Consider the following 24819-nt stretch of genomic DNA (forward strand, 5'->3'; position numbering starts at 1 on the left):
TAAATCACCGCAAATTATTTGGTATTTCAAGTGACCTAAGCCTTTTATGTGTTTTAAGTTGTATGAGTCAGTATTTTAGTATCATCTATTATCTAGGATTTTATATAATAATGCTCACCATCTATTGAAAATTTTATGATCATTACTTGTCCGATTATACAAATGTCAGTCTGAACATTATCTCTATTATTGTCTGTTTAAATTACTTTTAACCATTTTAACTATTAAAAACAGTGGCCAAATATCTGGAGGTGTGCCCAGTCTCTTTTCAATTTATACGATTTTCACTTTTTGAGTAGTGGGGTGTTACTACTCGACTGCGGGCACCCTGTATGGTGGTCATTCAGACCTGTGCGTCTTAAACTATTTTGTATTTATCATAACGTTCTCACCCCGTTTGACTGCACGGTTCGTTGCCCCACCATGGATATTTGGGACCACATTGAAACTAAAAAACAAAAAGTAGAAAATTTCCTTTTTGAAAGTGTAAATTCTGATCATATAGGTGAAGACTTATGTATTACTAGTGTCTTCAATGAATTGGAAACACTACTAATCCGCCAATTAAAACAAAGGTGGGAAGTCAAGACACTGAGCAGGTGTATAGAAATTAATAAAATTCCTAAAGGTTTATTGATTAATAAAATTCCGGCATCTGATCTATGTAATACGGGTTTTATGAAAGAATGGGACACTCTCCTATATGAACAATCAGTTGCTATAACACAATTGATTATAAAAAGACGTAAGGAAATTTTAGAAGAAACCACTAAACAAATTTTAGATATGAAGGTAAAAATAGACAAAATCCCGAAAAATGAAGAATTTCTGACTATCCAAAGTAAAGTCTGCAGTAACCTAGATAAAACAGAACGGGAAATAATAGATAAAAAGGTTAAAAAATTAAACTATAGGAAAAGAGGCCCATACGAAAGAGCAGTTTCCAATAGGGAAGTGGAAGCAGAACACATATTGGGGGGGGGCAACATCCACATCTAATGGAAAGGAAGGTCAATCCAAGATCAGGGATCCAGTGAAAAGTGACGCATTTAATATACCAACTCAAAATAGGTTTGAAATTTTAGAAGAAAGGGACCATTTTTTAGATGGGACCCCACCACATCACCGAACACGAACAAGACACAAATCACCAATAATGAAGACTCAAAATGCACAAAAAAACATTCACTCAGATCACCAATACAATTTGAGAAACAAAATCCAAAATACACAACAGGGGTACAGAACACCTGTAATCAAAAGAACACACAATCAACAAGACGATTATCACAGATACAATCACAATCCCCAGAACGATTATCCCAATCACAATCACAATCACCAATACAGGACAAGACACTACGAGTCAGAGAGAGGAAGACAAGAAGAGGTCTTAGAAAAAAGGCACAATTATCACAGACAATAACACCCACAGTTGAGAACGACGCCATTATAAATTTGAGTTCAGTAACACTACTAGACACCCAAAAGCAACTATTAAATAAAGGATTGAAATTTGCCCCTACAAAACCTCTGAACAAATTCGAGGCTTTTATTGGAGTCGAAAAATTCATACGGAAATTATGTCTGAAAAAATATTTTTTGAAAAATCCATTAAATCCAGTCATTAATTTTACCATTCAGAAAGATGATTTTATACACACGACCCTTAAAAATAAGTCCAAGAAGTATCCACGGAACGAATTAAGTCAGGAAATGACAAGTTTTAGGGAATATGTGATGAAAGATATCAGAAAAATTAAGACAGATACTAAATATAAACGTAACAACTTAACAAATAGAGAAATCACGGCACTGAAATTATTACAAAAAGAAAAGAATATTGTTATCCGCCCGGCGGATAAAGGAGGGTCTATTGTAATTCAGGATGTGGAAAAATATAACATAGAATGTTTACGCCAGTTATTAGATAGTAACACATACCAAAAACTAAGCAAAGATCCAACTGACCAATTTTATGGAGACCTAGAAAAATTTTGTATAAAGGGGAGGGACATTGGGATTTTAAATAATGAAGAATATGATTTTATTCTGAACAAATACCCAAGGATACCAGTTTTTTATTGTATCCCCAAAATACACAAAGATAAAAATAATCCACCAGGTCGTCCCATAGTCTCTGGCATAGACTCATTAACTGCAAATCTTTCTCAATATATTGATTCCTTGCTCCAAGTAAAAGTTAAAAAAATACCCTCTTATATAAAGGACACAACACAAATTATAAGAAAAATAGAAAATATGCATTTTGAGGATCATTGGATAATGGGCACATTAGATGTCCAATCCCTGTACACAATTATAGATCATGGACAGGGAAAGGAAGCCGTTAGAAAACAACTAATACAAGAAAAAAGACTGACATTAGAACAAATAGAATTTTTAACTGAAGGAATTGAATTCATTTTAATGCACAACTATTTTTATTTTAACGGCTCTTTTTATCTACAGACCCGAGGTACTGCCATGGGCACCAGGTTCGCCCCCAGTTATGCCAATCTGTTTATGGCCGAGTGGGAGGACCAAATAGTGGCCCCCAAACTGGGGACGGACCTGGTGCTCTGGCAGAGATACATTGATGACGTGGTTTTTATTTGGCGATCAGGACCCGAAAAACTTGAAACATTTTTAAATTCCATCAATGATAATATTTTTAATCTTAAATTCTCGGGCACAAACAGTAGAGAAAGCCTAGAATTTTTAGACTTGAAAATTTACGTTGAAAACGGAAAAATAAGGACCTGCACATATATAAAGCCAACATCTCGTAATAGTTACATTTTATTTAATAGTTGTCATCTACCTAGTTGGCTTTTAAACATTCCCCAGGGTCAATTCCGCAGATTGAAACGTAACTGCACAACAGTGGAACAGTTTGAACTTGAAGCAGTGAAAATGAAACAACAATTTTTAAATAAGGAGTATCCAGAAGAAATTTTAGAATCAGCATTGACTAAGGTGAGAAACATGGAAAGGGGAGAATTTTTTAGAGAGAAAGAAAAATTGACTAAAGACCAAACTAAAAAGGAAAACCAGTTGAAAATAATTTTACCGTATAGTAGTGAACATAAAAAAGTTAAAAACATTATATATAAACATTGGGATACAATTAAAAAGGATAAGGTGGTGGGAACAATCATCCCTCCCAAACCTATAATAATCTTTACAAAGGCACCAAATTTGGGCAATAAAATAGCACCAACAGTCAGGGAAGACAGATTAGAAAAACCAACTTTACAGAAATGGTTGAATTTGATTGGTTTCACTAGATGTGGACAATGCTGCAATTGCAAAATCACCTCCTTCGGTAAACACACTAAGGAGGTGATTTCAACAACAAATGGGTATAAACATAACATAAAGGAGTTTCTGACCTGCCACTCAGATAATGTAATTTACATTATCGAGTGTCCGTGTAAATTACAGTATATAGGTCGAACTAAAAGAACCTTGAAAAAAAGAATCGCGGAACATATAGGAAACATCAAAAAAGGCGTGGAAACTCACTCGTTATCCAAACACTTTAAGATTGCCCACAATAGTGACCCAACTTGCCTAAAATTTGTGGCTATAGACAAAGTTCCTAGAAGTTGGAGAGGAGGTAATCATATTAATAGGATGTCTAGGATGGAAACACGGAGAATTTTCGAATTGGAAACCATGATTCCGGGAGGCCTCAATGCGGAATACGAGTTGTTTGGTTTCTTGTGAACTTAGTGGGGGCTTCCTGCCGGGGGTGATCTCCACTCAACGTTTTTGGCAGTTGGGTGGGCGTCCCCCTCGGCAGTGAGCCCTCATGGCACTTTTGTGTTCCGGATGGAGGATCCCCTAGTACACAAATAAATTATTATAAATTATTATTAACAAACTACGTGTTTTGGAAGATAGTATCTAAAATAAATAATATAAAAAATTATAAAAAACTACATACTCTATCACATAGAATCTATGGGAAGTATCCGTGTTCCATCCTTCATGCATATATTTTATAATTTTAAATATACGTGTTCACAATATTAACTATAAATTCGGGACATTATGTACTTTGTTTTCCGTGCATTGTATACTTTATGACATAATTTATGATACATTTTTTATATATTTTTATTATCACTATTTATTGAGATGTAAGTTTACTAATGTTACAGAGCGCTACTATCCAAACACCGCTCTGAAATAAAATAAAATGGTCAATTATGAGGGAAAAATATATAGATGTGCGTGCACATATTTTGCAGTCATTTACAATATATGTGAAACCATAGACGAGTGTACTATACGTACGAAAAATGGGAGGATGTATTAAAGAATGGAACCATTGCGCTCAAGTAGGTAAAAGAAATGCAAGGGTTAAATAAATAAAAAACCGGGAGTAGTTCCGGGTGATGACCTGAGCCGGACCTAGATTTGAAGTCTTTTTTCACTATAAAAGAGACACTTCGGGGGGGGGGGGAGGTCTGATTACCACTGAAGAAGGGGATATCTCAGCCCCGAAACGCGTTTGGTCGGACCCCCCTATCAACCAAAGGAGTAGTGCACTACCCATAAGGATAAAGCCTTTTACCCAGCGTCCATGGAAAAACCCACGTAGAAAACTACACCGAATTGGATCCGAAGCCAAACCGGCGGACCCACGTGTATAAGTCTACGTCAGGGTAAGACTCTTTGGAGCAAAAGATAACGCAAGTATACTAAATCTGCGCAGGACGGCTGGAGTCGCATCAAGAGGGTAAGACCATTTCGACCTATAGGTCAATATACCCACAATCTAACAGGACACTACTGTTTTTAGCGCACACACAGCGGGACGCCGCTGTTTGCTCAACTTCTCCTTGCTCTCACTGCATGCGCTATTAGGCAGTACAAAGCCGCCTATGAGACACGGAGCCTTTCACGATAACTCCCAAGGAACTCTCCCAGACCAGTGCTAGCTATTCTCCGCAATTAGGCTACACGTATGCCACTTTAATGACTGCTATCGAACTCCATTTTTAAATCACCGCAAATTATTTGGTATTTCAAGTGACCTAAGCCTTTTATGTGTTTTAAGTTGTATGAGTCAGTATTTTAGTATCATCTATTATCTAGGATTTTATATAATAATGCTCACCATCTATTGAAAATTTTATGATCATTACTTGTCCGATTATACAAATGTCAGTCTGAACATTATCTCTATTATTGTCTGTTTAAATTACTTTTAACCATTTTAACTATTAAAAACAGTGGCCAAATATCTGGAGGTGTGCCCAGTCTCTTTTCAATTTATACGATTTTCCTTTAGTTTTAGTCTCCTTTCCTGAAAAGAAGTCATCCAATATTCTTTGTAGAATGTCTACTGATTATCTGGCCTATTTACTTCTAGGCAGCTTGTGAAGGAAATATACAGTCCAATCATGTTTCAGTCACTGCTGTGTCTCCAACTGATGGCAACAACATAGAAGACTACAATGAGTAAGTCTTGAACTAAGATAAGACTTTGTATATTTCATCATAAAGAGTACACTATTTTTCATGGTAAGTGACTTTCTAAGTGTGTCTCTTGTTTGCAGACTTCTTCATCGAGTCAGTGCGGAGCTGGCAGAGTGGTATTTCCAGGATGGCCGGGCTGTGCTGGCAGCTTGCTGCCATTTAGCTGTAGATAATATTGAAGTAAGTTTTTATATTGTAGTTATGACCTAGTAATGAGGAACTAAGTAACTGAAGAAATGTAATCTCTAAGGCCTCATGCACACGACCGTTGTTGTGTTCCGTTCCGCAAAATGTAGTTCCGTTGTTCCGTGATCCGTTTCCGTTTTTGTTTCTGTGTGTCTTCCTTTATTTTTGGAGGATCACCAGACATAAAGGAAAGTAAAAGAAAAAGTAAAAAAAAGTCTAAGTCAAGTTCGCCATGCAAATGATAGGAAAAAAACTGACGCGGACGCAGATGACAATCTTGTGTGCCTCCACGTTTTTTCACGGTCCTATTGACTTGAATGGGTCCGCGAACCGTTTTCCGTGAAAAAAATAGGACGGGTTATATTTTTGTGACGGACTGGAACCACGGATCACGGACACGGATGACAAATGGTGCATTAGCCGAGTTTTCAACGGACCCATTGAAAGTCAATGGGTCCGCAGAAAATCACGAAAAACGGAACAACGGACACGGAATGAAACAACGGTCGTGTGCATGAGGCCTAACACGCATGCAGTGAAGAGAGTCAAATCTATCATCAGGATGAAATCTGGAGTGGGGCAGCAGTGTCAAGGAACTTACACAAATAGGAATGACTGGAAACAAGGCAGGGCAGCAACACTGAAAGAGCCGCTATATGCCAGTTGGGTTGTGATGATGGCACCAGCAGTGCAACCATACGAAACCTGAATAAGGCAGTTTCAGACATATACGGCCAGATTTATCATTAGCTAAAGTCAGAATAATGGAGTGAAAAAGTCAAAAAAAATTGCGCAATCGCTAAAACTGCGCAAAAATGTGCGACGTCTATTGGCTCTGCGCTATGCTCGCATGTTTTCTGAAAGTGGGCGTGTTTTCTTATGTAAATATGAATCTCTAGAAAGATTTACTATTGCAACAATTTAAAAAGTCAAAAATTTTCGCGCAATTTCACTCCAGTGAGGGCCATGCTTATCTTATGCGACTTTTTATTGGAACATGCGATTTTTTCATAAAGACGTGCGACTTTTGTAAAGCCGCTTACTGACGGATAAACTGCTACCGTCAAACCACATTTATTACAGTCTTAAAGGGCCGATCATAAATCTGACTTAGCTAAAACTGACTTTAGCCATATGTGAAAGTGGCGTGAGCTGTCAGAGTCATGATAAATCTGGCCCATAGTGTGTATAAAGATCTGTTCACATTTGCATTCAGAGCTTCTGTTTATTAGTTTCCATTAAATAGTCAGAACAAAAAAGTAAGCAACACTCAGCAATGAAGATGCTCTATTTGGTGCTTGTCCAAATTCAATAGGAGTAGGCTACTCACCTGTTGCTGCCTAAAGGGTCTAGGTTCACCCTAATCACTGTCTGAGTGCCTGAGACTAAGGCCTCATGCACACGACCGTTTTTTTTTTAAAGTCCGCAAAAACGGGGTCCGTAGGTCCGTGATCCGTGACTGTTTTTTCGTCCGTGGGTCTTTCTTGATTTTTGGAGGATCCACGGACATGAAAAATGAAAAAAAAAATCTAAGTCAAGTTTGCCATTGAAATGATAGGAAAAAACGGACACGGATCACGGACGCGGATGAAAATCTTGTGTGCATCTGTGTTTTTTCACGGACCCATTGACTTGAATGGGTCCGTGAACCGTTGGCCGTGAAAAAAATAGGACAGGTCCTATTTTTTTCACGGCCAGGAAAAACGGATCACGGATGCAGCTGCCAAACGGTGCATTTTCCGGTTTTTCCACGGACCCATTGAAAGTCAATGGGTCCGCGAAAAAAAACGGAAAATGGCACAACTGGCCACGGATGCACACAACGGTCGTGTGCATGAGGCCTAAGGCTGGGTTCAGACCTGAGCGGTTTACAGCGCGTTCCTACGCGCTGTAAAACGCTCAACAGGCAAGAACCAATGATTCCCTATGGGAATGGTTCTCACCTGAGCGTTTTACAGCGCGTACGATCGCGCTGTAAAACACCCGACGCCCCAAGAAGTACATGAGCTTCTTTGGGGCGTCTTGTCGCGCGTTCCCGTACATAGACTTCAGCGGGAACGCGCGACAATGGGCGTTCGCTTGTCTCTGTATGCGCGATTGCAAACGCCCGTACAATCGCGCATACAGAGCGTACGTTCAAGTACTCTCAGGTCTGAACCCAGCGTAAACTCTAACACCGGCATAGTCGAGGCACTCGCCCTGATAAGTGACCCGGGCTGGCACTCATTTGGATATATAGTGCTAGGACATAATAGTCGGAGTAGAGCATACGTTCCTGTGCCGGCCAGGGTCCCTCTTATCAGGGCGAGTGCTTTGACTATGCCAGTGCTAGGGCTGAGTTTGCTTTGCTAATAGTGAAATCGATTAAAACCATGGTCGAAATCCACAATATAAATTCACATCCTGCGGATTTAAAATCCACACTCCATCTAACTTAGCCCTAATGCACATTACCGTGCCGTTTTTTTGCGGTCCGCAAACAACGGAAGCCGCCCACGTGCCTTCTGCAATTTGCAGAACGGGCGGCCGTCAATATAAATTCCTATTCTTGTCCACAAAGCCCGTACAAGAATAGGACATGTTATATTTTTTTAGCGGGGCCTCGGAACGGAGCCACGGATGCGGACAGCACACGGAGTGCTGTCCGCATCTTTTGCGGCCCCATTGAAGTGATGCGGCTCGGATGCGGACCCAAACAACGGCAGTGTGCATGAGGCCTTATGTGCAGTTTTTCTTGTGGAAAACATTTGCAGCTTGTGGATGAGATATGGTAAATGCTGTGGATTTTTGTCACACAGATCCACTACGGTAAATCTGCTATTAATGAAATGTCGGTAAAAGGTGCATGATTCCACTCTATGGACCACAAGAGAATGACACACACTCTCAATAAGACAATATGGAGGAGAAGGGTGCAGTGACCAAGTTACTGCGAATAGTGCATTTAATCTTCATGTGGTTCTCCACTGAAATAGTTATAGGTCCAGAAATATTTGGCCAGTGACATAAGTTTTGCCATTTTAGCTGTTTACTAAAAGATATTCAAGATACGGTTACATAATCAATATGGGATTAAAGTGCAGACTCTCAGCTTTAATTTGAGGGTATTCACATCCTAATTGTAGGAAGGGTTTAGGAATTACAGCTCTTTAATATGTAGCGGCCTCTTTTTTCAAGGGACCAAAGGTAATTGGACAATTATCTCATAAGCTACTTAATGGGCTGCATGGGCTATTCCCTCGTTAATCCATCATCAACTAAGCAGGTAAAAGGTCTGGAGTTGATTCTAGGTGTGGAATTTGCATTTGGAAGCTGCTGCTGTGAACCCACAACATGCGGTCAAAGGATCTTTGAATTGAAGGATGAAAAATTTGGCTAAAAAAAAGAAGAAATCCATCAGAGAGATAGCGGAAATGTTAGGAGTCACCAAATCAACAGTTTGGTACATTCTGGTTAAATAAGAGCCAACTGGAACTCAAAAAGGCCTGGACGTCCAGGGAAGACAACAGTGGTGGATGATCGCAGAATCCTTTCCATGGTGAAAAAAAAACCTTCGCAACATCCACCCAAGTGAAGAACACTCTCCAGGAAGTAGGTGTATCAGGATCTAAGTCTACTATAAAGCGAAGACTTCATGAGAGCGAATAAAGAAGGTTCACCACGAGGTGCAAACGATTAATCAGCCAGATTAGACTTTGTCAAAAAACATCTAAAGAAGTCAGTCTAATTCTTGAACAGCATTCTTTGGACAGATAAAAATTAGATCAACCTGTGCCAGAATGATGGGAAAATGTATGGAGAAGGCTTTGAATGGCTCATGTTCCAAAGCACACCACATGCTCCTTAAAACATGGTGGAGGCAGTGTGATGGCATGGGCATGCATGGCTTGCAATGGCACAGGCTCACTAGTGTTTATTGGTGTGACTGAAGACAGAAGCAGCCAGATGAATTCTGAAGTGTACAGAGATATACTTTCTGTTCAGAGTCAGCAAAATACAGCAAGGTTGATTGGACGGCATTTCACAGTACAGATGGACAATAACCCAAAACATACTGTAAAAGCAACCCAGGAGTTTTTTTAAGGCAAAGAAGTGGAATATTCTGCAATAGCCGAGTCAATCACTAGATCTCAACACAATCGAGCATGCATTTCACTTGCTTAAGACAAAACTCAAGGCAGAAAGACCTACAAACAAGCAACAACTGAAGACAGCTGCAGTAAGGGCCTGGCAAAGCATTATGAAGGTGGAAACCCAGCGTTTGGTGATGTCTATGGGTTCTAGACTTCAGGCAGTCATTGCCTGCAAAGTATTCTTTCCAATGTATTAAAATGAACATTTTATGGTAATGTTAGTGTCACGGCCATGGTTATGGTCGTGACTCCTGAACCGCATGCGGTTGTCAGCGGTCTTTGGTTTGGTTGTCAATCACAGGTGAGGGCTGTGGTATTTGCCTCACCTGTGGTTGCCGCTGGCAACAGTATGTATGTGGCAGCATAGCAGTCTGAGCTGTGTCATGGCAGCTTGCTATGTTGTGCATGTGGTTGTGTGTGATATGTGTGCACTTGGTTTTATGTATTGTGTGCACTTCCCCTTTAAGTGGTGTTTTCCCTTCCCTGGTGGTGGAAGGGTTAACTCCCTTTCTGTGTGTGTGAGACACTGGGTGTGTCTGTGTGGCCACTTAGGCCTATAAAGGCTCTGTGTTTGGCATGTCTCAGTGGGTTGCTTCAGCCATGCTTAGCTGGAGCAGCCTCCTGTGCATTCCATCTGCCAGCGGGGGCCACCCTTGTGGTCATAAACTAACTGTGACTCTTAAGTTTAAGTTGATGTCCATTTGATGTTTTCCTTTGTTATGTTATGCACCTATGGATCTGGCTTCCTGTGTGTTTGTGTGTGTGCTGTGTCCATTGGTGTTTGGGTATGGACACTTGCTGTCTTGCACGGGATCCAGTCTGAGTGTCTGTGGCAGGTAGGTGTGGAAGTGCTTTTCAGCCTCCTGCCATATCCATAGGCTGTTTATGTTCCTTTCCCTGCAGCTTGGCAAGTGAGACCCCTGTTCCTCCATGTCCAGAAGGAACAGGCCGTCTTACCATGCTCCTTGTTCCAGGGCAATCCTGAGGGCTAGTAGGGAGCCCAAGGCATACGGTGTATGAGTCCTCCCACCTTCAGGGTTGACTCGTATGGATAGGAGTCAGGGTCAGTTTAGGGACGCGATAGGAGGTGACCTGCTCCCTAATACTGTCGTCCTGGTCACGCAGCACGTAACATCTTCTGGCATCGCACGGCTGAGGATTTTCCCCATCCTCAGCCGTGACAGTTAGTTTGTCCAATTCCTTTTGAGCACCTGAAATGAGGAGGCTTTGTAGAAAACTGGTTGCATTTCGTAAACGTTTCACAGGATATATTTGTTCAACCCCTTTAATTAAACCTGAAAGTCTATACTTCAATAGCATCTGAATTGTTTCATTTCAAATCCAATGTGGTGGCATGCAGAGCCCGAATCATGAAGATTGTGTCACTGTTCAAATATTTCTCGACCTAACTTGTGTATGTTTGAATGGTTGAAGAAATTCAAGTAAGTTAAATGTTTTTTTGCTTTATTCAAGCTAGCCATGGCCAACCTCATCCGTGGAAATGAGTTGGAGCTGGCAGTATGTGTGGGCACAGTTATTGGAGAAGGTGCAGCACAAGCAACTCAATATGCACTAGAGCTCCTTTCAAGAAAATGCATGACTGTAACCACATGGTATGTATTACAGATTGACTCTGATCCCAGAGATCCAGAGCAGGTAGTTTTCCATTCACATTTTCAATAAAGTGCCACAGATTATAGGCAACATGCTTATCTTCATGGTTTATGTTCCTTTAGCTGAATGTTTTCTTTTCTTAAGAGCGATACTGAATGTGTCAGGGTCTGTTCAGGGAAAAACTAATGGTTTTGAATTCAAGTTTGATCAGTTTTGTCTGCAATTGCATTAAGGCTGGGTTCACACCTGAGCGTTTTACAGCGCGTTCCTACGCGCTGTAAAACGCTCAACAAGGAGAAACCAATGATTCCCTATGGGAATGGTTCACACTTGGGCGTTTTACAGCGCGTACGATCGCGCTGTAAAACGCCCGACGCTCCAAAAAGTACATGAGCGACTTTTGGGGCGTTTGTGGCCATAGGACACTGTAGTGAATCACACAAACGCGCGTCAAACGCGCGTTTACTATTACAAAAACGCGCATAAAAATGCGCGTCAAAAACGCGCGTAAAACGCGCGTTTGCGCAACGCTCAAGTGTGAACCCAGCCTTCTAGCGTCTATCAGCTAAAATTGCATTGCATCCAGATGCCTTCAGTTTTTCATCCAAGCCGTTTATTTCTATGAGGCAAGGGCTGGATGAAAAACGGGCAATATCGAACATGCTGCGAGTTTACCTAAACAATGGTCAATGAAAAATAATGCTCAAGTGCACATACCCACTGAAATGAATGGGTCAGGATTCAGCCTGGATGCCGTCCATCGCAACACGCATCACATTAAATTGAAAACTCACTCGTGTGAAAGAGGCTTAAGTGAAAATTAGATACCAGATTAGATACCCCTTGAAGTAGTATCTCTGGGAGTGAAAAAGTAAAGGCTTGGTTTATTATAGGGTGTTTTTCTTTTCCATGTGTGAGACAGTGCAAGTTACCGTATTTTTCACCTTATAAGATGCACCGGCCCATAAAACACACCTAGGTTTTAGAGGACAATAAGTAAAAAATATTTTTTTTCATTATACCTCAGGTCAGACCACCAATCAGACCCCCAATGACAGGCTACTTTCACACTAGCGTTTTTGTTTTCCAGTATTGAGTTCCGTCCTAGGGGCTCAATACCGGTTAAAAACTGATCAGTTTTAACCTAATGCATTCTGAATGGAGAGCATTCTGTTCAGGATGCATCAGTTCAGTCCCTCTTACGTTTTTTGGCCGGAGAAAATACTGCAGCACGCTTCAGTTTTCTCTCTGGCCAAAAATCCTGAACACTTGCCGGAATGCCGGATCCGGCATTAATTTCCATTGAAATGCATTAATGCCGGATCCAGCCCGAAGTGTTCCGGCAAACGGATCCGGTTTTGGGGGCTGCACATGCGCAGACCTTTAAAAATGAGAAAAAAATAAATACCAGATCCGTTTTTCCGGATGACAACCGGAAAGATGGATCCGGTATTGCAAGGCATTTGTGAGACGGATCCGTCTTACAAATGCATCCGGATTGCTGGATCCGGCAGGCAGGCTTCCATAATGGAAGCGCTCATTAATATTTGGCCCATAAGATGCAGGGGCATTTTCCCCCCACTTTTGGGGGGGAAAAGGGTCTTATGGGGCCAAAAATACGGTATTTCACATACATTTTTTATATTCTGGCATTTCTGCAATTACTATAATTCGTGCTTGATTTTTTACAATTCTCAGCATGATCTAGTTTTTATGGTGATTTATGATTTATCTCTACTGCAGATAGATAGATAGGAATGTGAAATTCAGCTACATGTGGCCTATGTTACTCATTTGTAAAACAAGAGTGATAAAAATATTTTCTTAAATGTAATGAAGCTGTGACGCTTTCTATCACATTTTGTAATATTATATCTTTCCTTCAGCTTCCCATCACCGGGATTCAGGTATACACACTATCACTTCTACTAATGAACCCTAACACCTACTGTAGCGCACTGTAGATGAAGCGAGGCTCACAACAAGTTCATGCATCATTTAGGCCCCTTTCACACGGGCGAGTTTTCCGCGCGGGTGCAATGCGTGAGGTGAACGCATTGCACCCGCACTGAATACGGACCCATTCACTTCAATGGGGCTGTGCTGATGAGCGGTGATTTTCACGCATCACTTGTGCATTGCATGTTCTGCGTTTTTTTACGCATCGCAGACCCCATAGAAATGAATGGGGCTGTGTGAAAATTGCAAGCATCCGCAAGCAAGTGCGGATGCGGTGCAATTTTCATGCATGGTTGCTAAGAGATAATAGGGATGAGCAACCCCGGACCCCATTAAAGTAAATTCACTGTATTATTTTCCCTTATAACATGGTTATAGGGGAGAATAATAGCATTCTTAATACAGAATACTTACTAAAATGTGGATTGAGGGGTTAAAAAATAAAAAATATATTTAACTCACCTTATCCACTTGATGGCGTAGCCGGCATCGTCTTCTTTCTTCTTCTGTCAGGACCTGCAAAAGGACCTTTGATGACATAATCGCTCTCAGCAGCTGGTGAGCGCGGTGACGTCAGCGCAGGTCCTGCTGAATGAAGATAGAAATCTTCATTCAGCAGGACCTGCGCTGTTGTCACCGCGCTCACCATGATTACGTCATCAAAGGTCTTTTTGCAGGTCCTGAAAGAAGAAGAAAGAAGACGATGCCGGTTGCACGATCAAGTGAATAAGGTGAGTTAAATTTTTCGTCATCGACATTTTAGTAAGCATTCTGTATTAAGAATGCTATTATTCTCCCCTATAACCATGTTTTAAGGGAAAATAAAATCTATAGAACACCAAACCCAAACCCGAGCTTCAGTGAAGAAGTCCGGGTACCATATTCAGTTTTTTATCACGTGCGTGCAAAACGCATTGCACCCGCGCAATAAAAACTGAACAACGCAATCGCATAATTGCGTGCGCACCCACGCGGGTTTCCCGCAATGCACACGCGACGCATCTGGAGCAAATCCGGGACGCCCGTATGAAAGAGGCCTTAGCAGTTCACCTATTGTGGTCATTTACATTAACCTCCATATAACAAACCTGCATATCACACGAACGTGTGCTGCCCGTTGTCGTATTGTGGACCGCATTTGCGGATCCGCAATACACCGACGCCGTTCATTGGGCATTCCGTATCACGGATGTGGACCCATTCACTTCAATGGGTCTGCAAATTCGGAGTTGCGGAAGGTGCAGAACAGAAGCACGGAACGGAAACCCGTGCTTCCGTTCCGCAAAAAGATAGAAGATGTCCTATCTTTTTGCGGAACGGGCGAATCGCGGACCCATTCGGTGTTCCGCAGCACGGCCACATTCGTGTGCAGGAGACCTTAGTCTTTGTTCTGTTAGGTTCGTTTAACTGTTTTTGACGTCATATTAACTATACATGCAACCATTTCATATTTTGTTTGTAACAGAAATGCTTTTAAATGTCACCAACCTCCAAGTTCTATAACACGTGATAGTCATGGTAACTGTTGTTATTGTCTGATTCTGTAAAGGTGCAAAAACGAGGTTATAAAGATATGCAAATGAGGGATTGAAAATGCCCAAGGGCTGCGTTTTTGCTGGAAGTGCCCAGACCCCTCAGCGTTTTGCGCAGCTAACTCCTCCCCAGTGTATCGTCTGGCCAACCCTGTATTGATGTGACGTCACTCTCCTCTATTCCTGAGATCCCCCCCATGTGAACTTCACCACCGGGCCCGGGCATGCGCACTACGCTAACCACTGAGGGCATCGGCTTTGTTTACCATAGTGCGCATGTCTATTGTCTGTTTTTTAGTATGTTTTTTAAATAAACAGTTTTATTTGAAGTTCTTCAGTGCAGTCCACTGTTTTCCGCTACTTTGGTTCAAATAGAAGAAATTCGGGACCCAGACCATACGTCTGGAGCTCATCCCATGCTGAGAAGGGCATATTATCCATAGACCACAAAATACGATTCAAATGCAGCCTTGTCATAATTCACGGTTTATAATAAATAACGTATATTGTTATGATCAGGGAATTCAGATGCTTCTCTAGTCCTGGAAGTTTCGGCCTCGGGGAACCTGAGAATCAAATATTGGTTTCAGTTCTTCATATTTCATAAGCAAGTTTGGTGTACCCAGATACGTAAAATTATGATAGGAAATCAGATTTTTTTTTCTAAGTTATGGCACAATCTAAAAGTTTCAAGAGCTGGTGACTTTTGTGTATAACATTACCCAGCCTCTGGTTACATGAACTCAGGAAAGGGCTAAGTGGGCTGGGCCTGGACCCCTTAAAATGTCTCATGAACTGACACACAGAGTCAGAATTCGGAGGTATACCTAGCTGTAGGTCTGGACAATGGTTCTCCCATCGTGGATCTCTCACAGATCTAATTGGTATGCGATTCATTATTTTATCCCTTTTATTTCTGTACTGTTTGCTTGTGTGGATGTCCTTTTTTGTCATTTTTGTAACCTTTTAGCACTATACTTTTTCTGTACATTAAATCTTAAAATGTTATAAGTCGTTCCTTGCTGCTCTAAACGTACCCACACTCTTTAAGTACCGCTTTGTTGTGTTATCATTAAAGGCCAGTGTGCTACAGGTTTGCTTGTCATATGGTAGAATGCAGTGTGTTCCTGTGAGTGTTGTGCGTTTGTACCTGGGCATTCCATCGGCCATAACAGACAGTTAGTGGCAGCATGATGTATGGACGTGTGGGCGTATTTTGGGGGTCATGGATGCAGTGAGTGCCTGAGGGCCCCATATGGTCTGTCATGTGTTGCCTGTGTGCCTGCTTTGACACCATGGATCGGTCGAGCATGGTCAAACACAGTTAAAGTGGCACTGTGCTGAGCTGAGAGCTTCTGTCCCTTTCTTAGAGCAATCAGTGGGATTTACAAGGCCCGGACATCAGCAAATCAAAATCTTACTCTAAAAATGGACATTACCAATGAGTACAGATCAGTAATACGGTACACAGTTAGTATACAAGTGCATCTTTTCACGTCACATAGGGAGTAAATGTGATGAAAACAAGTCTGTATGTGCAAACCTCACCTGCTTTCCATATATATGGCTGCAGTGAGCAGTTCTGAACCCTGCTGATAAAACATATGTGAGCAGAATTTATTTTCTTTAACAGGGACTTGGCAACAGATCTTCTCAGAATGATTCCTGACAATGATCTCTTCTTAGTCAAGCTGTGCGCATTCTACCCAGGATGCACTGAAGAAATTAATGACCTACATAGCAAAGTATGTCCCGGAATTTTCTGTTTTACTAATCTTATCGCCATGAATATTAGCTATTAGTAAAAACCATGATACATACCCAAAAAAGTCATGTTAATGTTCTTGTTATTTGAGAATACATTTTTTGTGGCAGAGGTGGCCATGGATATAACCTCATCTCCCTGATAACATTGAGAGAAAAACTTTTGAAAATCCATTGAGCAAAACCGTTCTATGGATAATGCTTTCTAAGGGGATTGCTAGAGGATTAAAGATGTTTAAAGAGAACCTGTCACCACAAAATGCAGTGCAATTTGATGTGAAAAAAGAAGAGATATACATTTATAATTTACAGGTTTTATTGAATCTTTTCCGACATCAACCTGCTCAGCTTCTCCTGCTCTATAACATGGTGCTTTCAGATCGCATTGCATTTTGTGATGAATTATTATTAATTATTTGAAAGCACCGTTAATTCCCTGGCACTGTACATCTAAGAATGGATATACATACATAATATAACACAAGTAACACAATAAGCATGAAACATATGAACAGATTCTCTTCTCAGGATAGGTCATCAATATCAGACTGGTAGAAGACCACCACCACCTCCTGTCAACTGTTCTGTTCTACAGTTCTTGGTATGAAAATGGAATGATAGGAGCTGAGCTGCAGTACCCTGGCATGGACACGACACATTGGTTGGAGCTTTCTGCTTGTAGTCCTGTCCACTGTGTTTCTAATGCCGGTGGCTTCTGAAAATATCTGATCAGTGGAGGAGCCAGATGTTGGATCCTCCTGCTCTATACAATGAGCAGTGCACTGCATTTTGTGGTGATAGGAAAACAGACCTGATCTTCAGAGTTTTCTTTATGTTGACCTTAATTCACAGCCAGGTTATGTGTTCAATGAGTTTCCAACTATAAAAAGCTTCCCCACTTATATTTTGTTTCAAAAAAGAAATCCGATTGAAAAGCATAAGTGCTATCAAACTTCAGGTTATGCTAAACCACATTAAAGGGGTTATCCCACAGATTTAGAATTTTTTTTTATTTTTTATTTTACTAAGAACTTCCCTTTCTGTGGGTGGGCATTAAACTCGCTGTACACACTAAACACTATTTTGGCTGAGAGCTATCACCCACAGTCCACCTTTAAACATACCTAGATGCTTGGCTCAACAGAGTGTGCATGTGTAACCATCTAAGGCTAGTTTCACACTAGCATTTTGAGATTCAGCAGGCTGTTCTGGCAGGCTGCCGAATCTCTCTGCATTCTAGCATTGCCAGAAGCAACTGCATCGCTGTCCAGTCACATTTACTATAATGGGGACTGGCAGTGATCTGGCCAAAACCCGGATAATATGCTGAGCAACGTCCAGACGTTGGGCTTTGTCTTGTTTGAAAGCTGGCATTCCAAGCTTTCATACAAGACCAGAATCACAGCATTATTATAACATCACCAGGAGATATCGATGTGAGAAATTGAGTCGTCGGGAATAAAAGCGGTAAAACCTGCTTTTACTTTCACTTTCAGCTGCATTCACTTCTATCCTAATTTCTATGGAATTTTTCAGCTTTCAAAGAAGACAAAGCTCATATCTGTAGTTGCTACCTATCCAGAGATATGAGCAGCTAAAACAGTCCCAGACCCCTCTTCAGTCTGGTGGGAAGGAGGGGGTGCAGTTGAGGAGCTGACAACCTGCAGGAGCAAAGAACAAAATATAAAAAATATATATAAATTTGGCATTATCATATTTGTACTGTCCCACATAATAAAGTTATGTTATTCATACCACACAGTGAATGTCCTAAATAAATGCCACAAAATAATTTTAAAATTGCTGTTTTATTCTTTCCCCCTAAAAATAAAATAAAATAAGTTATTTAATACACTATATATATATATATATATATATATATATATATATATATATATATACCCCCAAATTGTTCCTACAACTAATCCTGCAAAATACTTGTTACTGATATTTAAAGGCTATGTACACCTTTGAGGTCATTTTATTATCATTGCATTTTACTCATTTGGGGCTAAAAATAATTTTTTCAATTGGTCTTTATTAAAAATATTCAGCCATTCTGTCACAAAGGTTAACTATTTCTAGCTGTGTGCATCCTACTTTCATTTTGTGTCGTCATCTAATAACCCTTATTTCTAAATTACTAAGAGGTCATAAACACTTATTTAAGCCACATTCTTATCAGTAAGTTAAGGATTGAGCTTTGATTAATGTTTATAAGGTCTGAGAGCAGAGACAAGGAGCCCATCAGCTAGCTGTCTGACGGAGCAGAGAGAAAATTCAGATCCTGCTGGTAGAGCATCTCAGTTCTGTACAGAGAATAGAACTCCATATAAAGACCAACTGAAAAAGGATTTTTAGCTCACAATGAGTACAATGCACTAATTTAAAAAAATTGCCCCCAAAAGTGTACATAGTCTTTAACCATTTCGCTACCACCGCTGTACATGTATTGCACTGGAGCGATGGTTAAACATGGCGCCCGCTTGCGTGTGCAATGGGCTCCTATCAAACAGCAGAGACCAGCAGCTAATGACCCCAACCGGCAATAATGCAGATCGCAGTCATTAAAGCCTTTAGATGCAGTGATCAAGTATGATCATGGCATCTAAAAGCTAAAAAACACGGAAGTATGCGCTTCTGGGCTTCATACCGGCATCCTCTGCAGCCAATGAAGATGCCTGTAATTGAATTCAATATGCTGGGTCTCTCTGCAGGGACCCAGAGTATTCGTTTAACATAACATAGTAACATAGTTTATAAGGCTGAAAAAAAAAAAAGACATATAGCCATCCAGTTCAGCCTGTTAAATTATTGGGCTGCCATTCTTAGGAACTGAGCAATTCTGCTCTCATCATGGATCTTTGTGAAACATGATGGTACAGAATAAAAAAGTGAGTCTTGTAGCTTCAAACACGAGCTATAAAACCAGAAAAAAGTAAAAAAAAATATATAAAAATCATTTGTCGCACTGGCATTTAGAAAAGTCGCAAAACTTGTAATTTTTTTATGCCCAAAAATGGCGTAGCACTGTAAGTAAATGACCCCCACACATAAAAAGTCAAGGTTTATTCACATGAACACATACAGCAATGTTTCTGCCACTTGGGTCACAGGCTTGAGGAAAACCCAGGCTGGTTGAAACATTCGTGTATATGTTCATGTGAATATCTGTAGAGTGATGTGACTTTATCCAACATATAATTCGAAAAGCATCATTACTGGTCATCTGTCACCAGAGAGGTTGATAAAGGATCTATGAGATGCCAATTGCCAAACAAAAAATGCATGTCTGCAGCCTATCCGCCAAGAAAAAACTTGCAGAAATGCACTTATTCAACCTTGTCTGTAGATATTCCAACATGTATTTACAGTGTAATTTGCCAAGTACAGAAGAGTGCTCACAACTTGCAGAGAACTGCCATGGAGAAGGAGACATCTTTCAAGCTGTCAAATATTATCTGCTAAGTTCAGAATCTGAAAAGGCCCTGCCAGTCGGGATCAATTATATAAAAGGTATTGAGTAATTGATAATCTATTAGTGAATGTTACAGCTGAAATTAGCTATTCATAGGTGTGTGTATCCTATTATCACATCAGGGGCACAGGCGGGGTTAGAAGGACATTTATTTTGTAACATACCGTAATTAGACCTAGTTCACACGTCAGTGTTTAGTCAGTGATTTCCATAAGTGATTGTGAGCCAAAACCAGGAGTGGAGCCTACAGAAATAAAGGTATAATGGAAAGATTTCTCATAATCACTGATGGAAATCACTGACCAAAACACTGATGTGTGAACCAGACCTTAAGGTCTCATTGACATTTTCATTTTTCACTGATATGTGCTATCTACATTTTCCATCACATGTACCCATTGATTTTAATGTGTCTGTTCACATATCAGTGGTTTTGTGGGTCAGTGAAAATATCACAAAGACATGCTACTTTGGTTCTTGATGCGATGGTTTCCATGTTCTGTCAGTGTTTCACAGACCTTCGGTAGGAGATGCTCTGGAAATTAATTTTCAGCTGAGAAGTGTCCGTAGAATACAGATGACACATGGAGGGCAAAAAACAGACACACGGACCAAACGTGGATTCTTCAGGGGTAGATTTTTCCACAGTCGTCAAATAGACACAGAAATGTGGACTAGGCCTAAGGCTTCAGTAAGCATGCCCCAAAATCTATCACTTCTGTCAGATATACGTGTCAGCTTGGAACCATTCAAGGAATATGGAGCATGGCCTGTACTTTTTGCACCATTTTCAGACATGTGCCCTTAGATGTTCTAAGTTAGGAATTGCTATTTTTTATCTACTATGTGTACATTTTGTGTATGACGAAGGATCATTTTACACTGGTCTATGTATTTTATTCCCTGTTTTTTACAGAACAGATTAGCAGTCTGGACTGGACTTTGGATTCCATATGTCCCATTCTTGATCTTCTCAGTTTCATTAGAACGGAGAGATTAGTACTACATAAATGTAGTGAGTGAGTATTCTTATTCCTGTCGGGAGGCCTCTGCATGTAATGGCGGCTCTTCAGTCACCCACCGAATAAAGTAGTGTCTATTGTCACTTTGGGGGTTCAGTCTATTAAGTTTAGGGGAGGGAAATTCTACAGCCTGAACCCCTGGGAAAGATGAGACTGATCGGATGAACAAAGTGCCCTAGAAGGAATGATGCAACCAACCCGATTCTAATATTCATGGTGGAGATGATACATAGGTTAAACGTTCATTTATATCATTTGTAAGGATTTAGAAGTTTTTCAGTGGTCTGGTTATACTGTTCCCAATAAAATAACCTTTACTGAAACCTCTGCATTGTACCGTTCCTCTGTCATTCCTTCTGGAAATGTATGGACGGGTCATTGGGTTCCTACACACATTGATACTGTCCAGTCACCGCTGAGTGTAAGACTGTGCGAGTACATACATTTCCAGGAGGAATAACAGAGGAATGACACAACACAGAGTTGTAAGAAAAGATTATTTAAGAGTGTTATGTTTTGGGTGGAATACAAGTATTTACTAAGGCCTCGTCCACATTTAAGTTTTTTATTGACGTGTACTGTCCGCATTTTCCACGGACAGCACACGTACCCATTGATTTAAATATTTTCACATTTCAGTATTTTTTTACTGACATGCACCACTTTGATCCGTGATGCGGACCAAGCACACTCATAGAAGTCTATGGGTCCATGAAAATCACGGACACGCCACAGATGGCATCCGTGGTGCGTCAGTTTTTCACTGAAGACTGATAGGAGTTTCTTTGGAAATTCATTTTCACCTGAGCAACGTCAGTGAATTACGGATGACACACGGATGGTAAAAACGGACACACGGACCAACCGCAGTTCCTTCACGGGCATCTTGACAAATTAAACACGTACGCTTTTTTTCATGGACGTGTCACATGGAAATGTGGACGAGGCCTAAAGTAGCCATGTCATAAGATCCAACAGTGGTTTACTGGATGTCCCCTCCTTTCTAGATTGAATGTCACCAATGTTTCTCTACAAGTGGGGGTCGTATAATATTCTAATGTTTTCTGGGACTATTTATTGTATCTTTCCAGGGTCCGCAATGAGCTTCTCATACTGTGCGGCTACATTGGGGCTTTAATTGCTATTAGAAGACACTATACAAGCATTGTGCCTGCACTTTATGAATATACAAGGTTAGTACCTGCTGGTAATTGTAAAAGAAAAGGACACACAATGGAAATGCCTACAGGAACTTTACAACCCAAAAATATTATTATATGACAATGAATTGCTATTCTAAAATCTTTACTAAAATCATGTTCCTTATTAGTGGTACTATTCTTAATTAACCAGTTTCTATTTAATAGAGCAAGGTAAAGACACAACATGGCTGGTAAACGTTTAACGCCATTACGTAATATATCTTTAAGGGGGTCGGAGCTCCACTGCCCTTCCTTCTATTCACACAACCATAGCTGTGTAAGTAGGTATGCAGTGCACTCCCCCTAGTGGTGGTTTGAGGCTCTGCAGTAAATGTAGCACTATAGAGAGCTGACCACTATAAAGATGTATTATGTATTATTACATTTCTATCTATTAAGCTTAAAAGAAACCAAAATGATGTTTAAAGGGGAGGAGGATTCAGTGTAACCATTAATGGCTACCGAAGACATTCAATGAAAGTGCACTTTATATCCATGAGAGGATGTGAGCTGAGACCCCCACTGATCGCTAGACTGAAGAAGCCTTGTGAGCACTTTGCCTCTTTTTTGTACTCATTGGTTTTTGGATCGGAGTGCATTGAATTAGTCATGTACATGGAGAAGAGTTATGGATCCCTTCATTCTATTTCTCAGTCAAGGTCCTAGCACACAAGCCCAAAATGATGACTAGTGTTGAACAAACTTGTGTTTTCAAGTTCCATCTACAAGGTTCGGGTTAGGCTTCATGCACATAACCGTTGTGTGTTTTGCAGTCTGCAAAACATGGATGGCGTCCGTGTGCGTTCCGCAATTTGCAGAACGGCACGGACAGCGATTGAGGCCTCATGCACACGACCGTTGTGTGCATCCGTGGCCGTTGTGCCGTTTTCCATTTTTTTTCGCGGACCCATTGACTTTCAATGGGTCCGTGGAAAAATCGGAAAATGCACCGTTTTGCAGCCGAGGCCGTGATCCGTGTATCCTGTCCGTCAAAAAAATAAGACCTGTCCTATTTTTTTGACGGACAACGGTTCACGGACCCATTCAAGTCAATGGGTCCGTGAAAGAACACGGATGCACACAAGATTGGCATCCGTGTCCGTGATCCGTGGCCGTAGGTTGCTTTCATACAGACGGATCCGAAGATCCGTCTGCATAAAAGCTTTTTCTGATCTAAGTTTTCACTTCGTGAAAACTCATTTCCGACAGTATATTCTAACACAGAAGCGTTCCCATGGTGATGGGGACGCTTCTAGTTAGAATACACTGCAAACTTTGTACAAGACTGCCCCCTGCTGCCTGGCAGCACCCGATCTCTTACAGGGGGATATGATAGCACAATTAACCCCTTTAGGTGCGGCACCTAAAGGGGTTAATTGTACTATCATATTCCCCTGTAAGAGATCAGGGCTGCCAGGCAGCAGGGGGCAGCCCCCCCCTCCCCAGTTTGAATATCGTTGGTGGCACAGTGTGCCCCCACCATCGCCCCCCCTCCCTCCCTCTATTGTATTAAATCGTTGGTGGCACAGTGTGCCAACCACCATCGGCCCCCCTCCCTCCCTCTATTGTATTAAATCGTTGGTGGCACAGTGTGCCAACCACCATCGGCCCCCCTCCCTCCCTCTATTGTATTAAATCGTTGGTGGCACAGTGTGCCAACCACCATCGGCCCCCCTCCCTCCCTCCCACTGTGCCACCAACGATTTAATACAATAGAGGGAGGGAGGGGGGCCGATGGTGGTTGGCACACTGTGCCACCAACGATTTAATACAATAGAGGGAGGGAGGGGGGGCGATGGTGGGGGCACACTGTGCCACCAACGATATTCAAACTGGGGAGGGGGGGGGGCTGCCCCCTGCTGCCTGGCAGCCCTGATCTCTTACAGGGGAATATGATAGTACAATTAACCCCTTTAGGTGCCGCACCTAAAGGGGATTAATTGTGCTATCATATCCCCCAGTAAGAGATCGGGTGCTGCCAGGCAGCAGGGGGCAGTCTTGTACAAAGTTTGTAGTGTATTCTAACCTGAAGCGTCCCCATCACCATGGGAACGCCTCTGTGTTAGAATATACTGTCGGATCTGAGGTTCACGAAGTAGCTCATATCCGACAGTATATTCTAACATAGAGGCGTTCCCATGGTGATGGGGACGCTTCAAGTTAAAATATACCATCGGATTGGAGAAAACTCCAATCCGATGGTATAAAAGAACTCCAGACTTTACATTGAAAGTCAATGGGGACGGATCCGTTTGAAATGGCACCATATTGTGTCAACATCAAACGGATCCGTCCCCATTGACTTGCATTGTAATTCAGGACGGATCCGTTTGGCTCCGCACGGCCAGGCGGACACCAAAACGACTTTTTTTTCATGTCCGTGGATCCTCCAAAAATCAAGGAAGACCCACGGACGAAAAAACGGTCACGGATCAC

At 41.3% G+C, this 24819-nt stretch overlaps 1 protein-coding gene across 4 annotated transcripts in view; it reads left to right on the top strand.

Annotated features, from left to right (window-relative positions):
• Nucleotides 1-24819, top strand: part of WDR17 (WD repeat domain 17) — a 172585-nt gene that overhangs the window by 139368 nt on the left and 8398 nt on the right. For 2 of the 4 annotated variants that reach the window (XM_044287540.1, XM_044287381.1), the window contains 8 exons: nt 5387-5475; nt 5574-5673; nt 11286-11425; nt 13313-13333; nt 16551-16662; nt 20056-20197; nt 21076-21178; nt 22273-22374. In XM_044287540.1, the coding sequence (XP_044143475.1) occupies nt 5387-5475; nt 5574-5673; nt 11286-11425; nt 13313-13333; nt 16551-16662; nt 20056-20197; nt 21076-21178; nt 22273-22374 (809 nt within the window). The remainder of the gene's footprint in view (nt 1-5386; nt 5476-5573; nt 5674-11285; nt 11426-13312; nt 13334-16550; nt 16663-20055; nt 20198-21075; nt 21179-22272; nt 22375-24819) is intronic. The other 2 variants (XR_006388356.1, XM_044287462.1) reach the window with 2 other exon arrangements.

This window comes from Bufo gargarizans, chromosome 1 (assembly GCF_014858855.1).
Source record: "Bufo gargarizans isolate SCDJY-AF-19 chromosome 1, ASM1485885v1, whole genome shotgun sequence".
Lineage (NCBI taxonomy): Eukaryota > Metazoa > Chordata > Amphibia > Anura > Bufonidae > Bufo > Bufo gargarizans.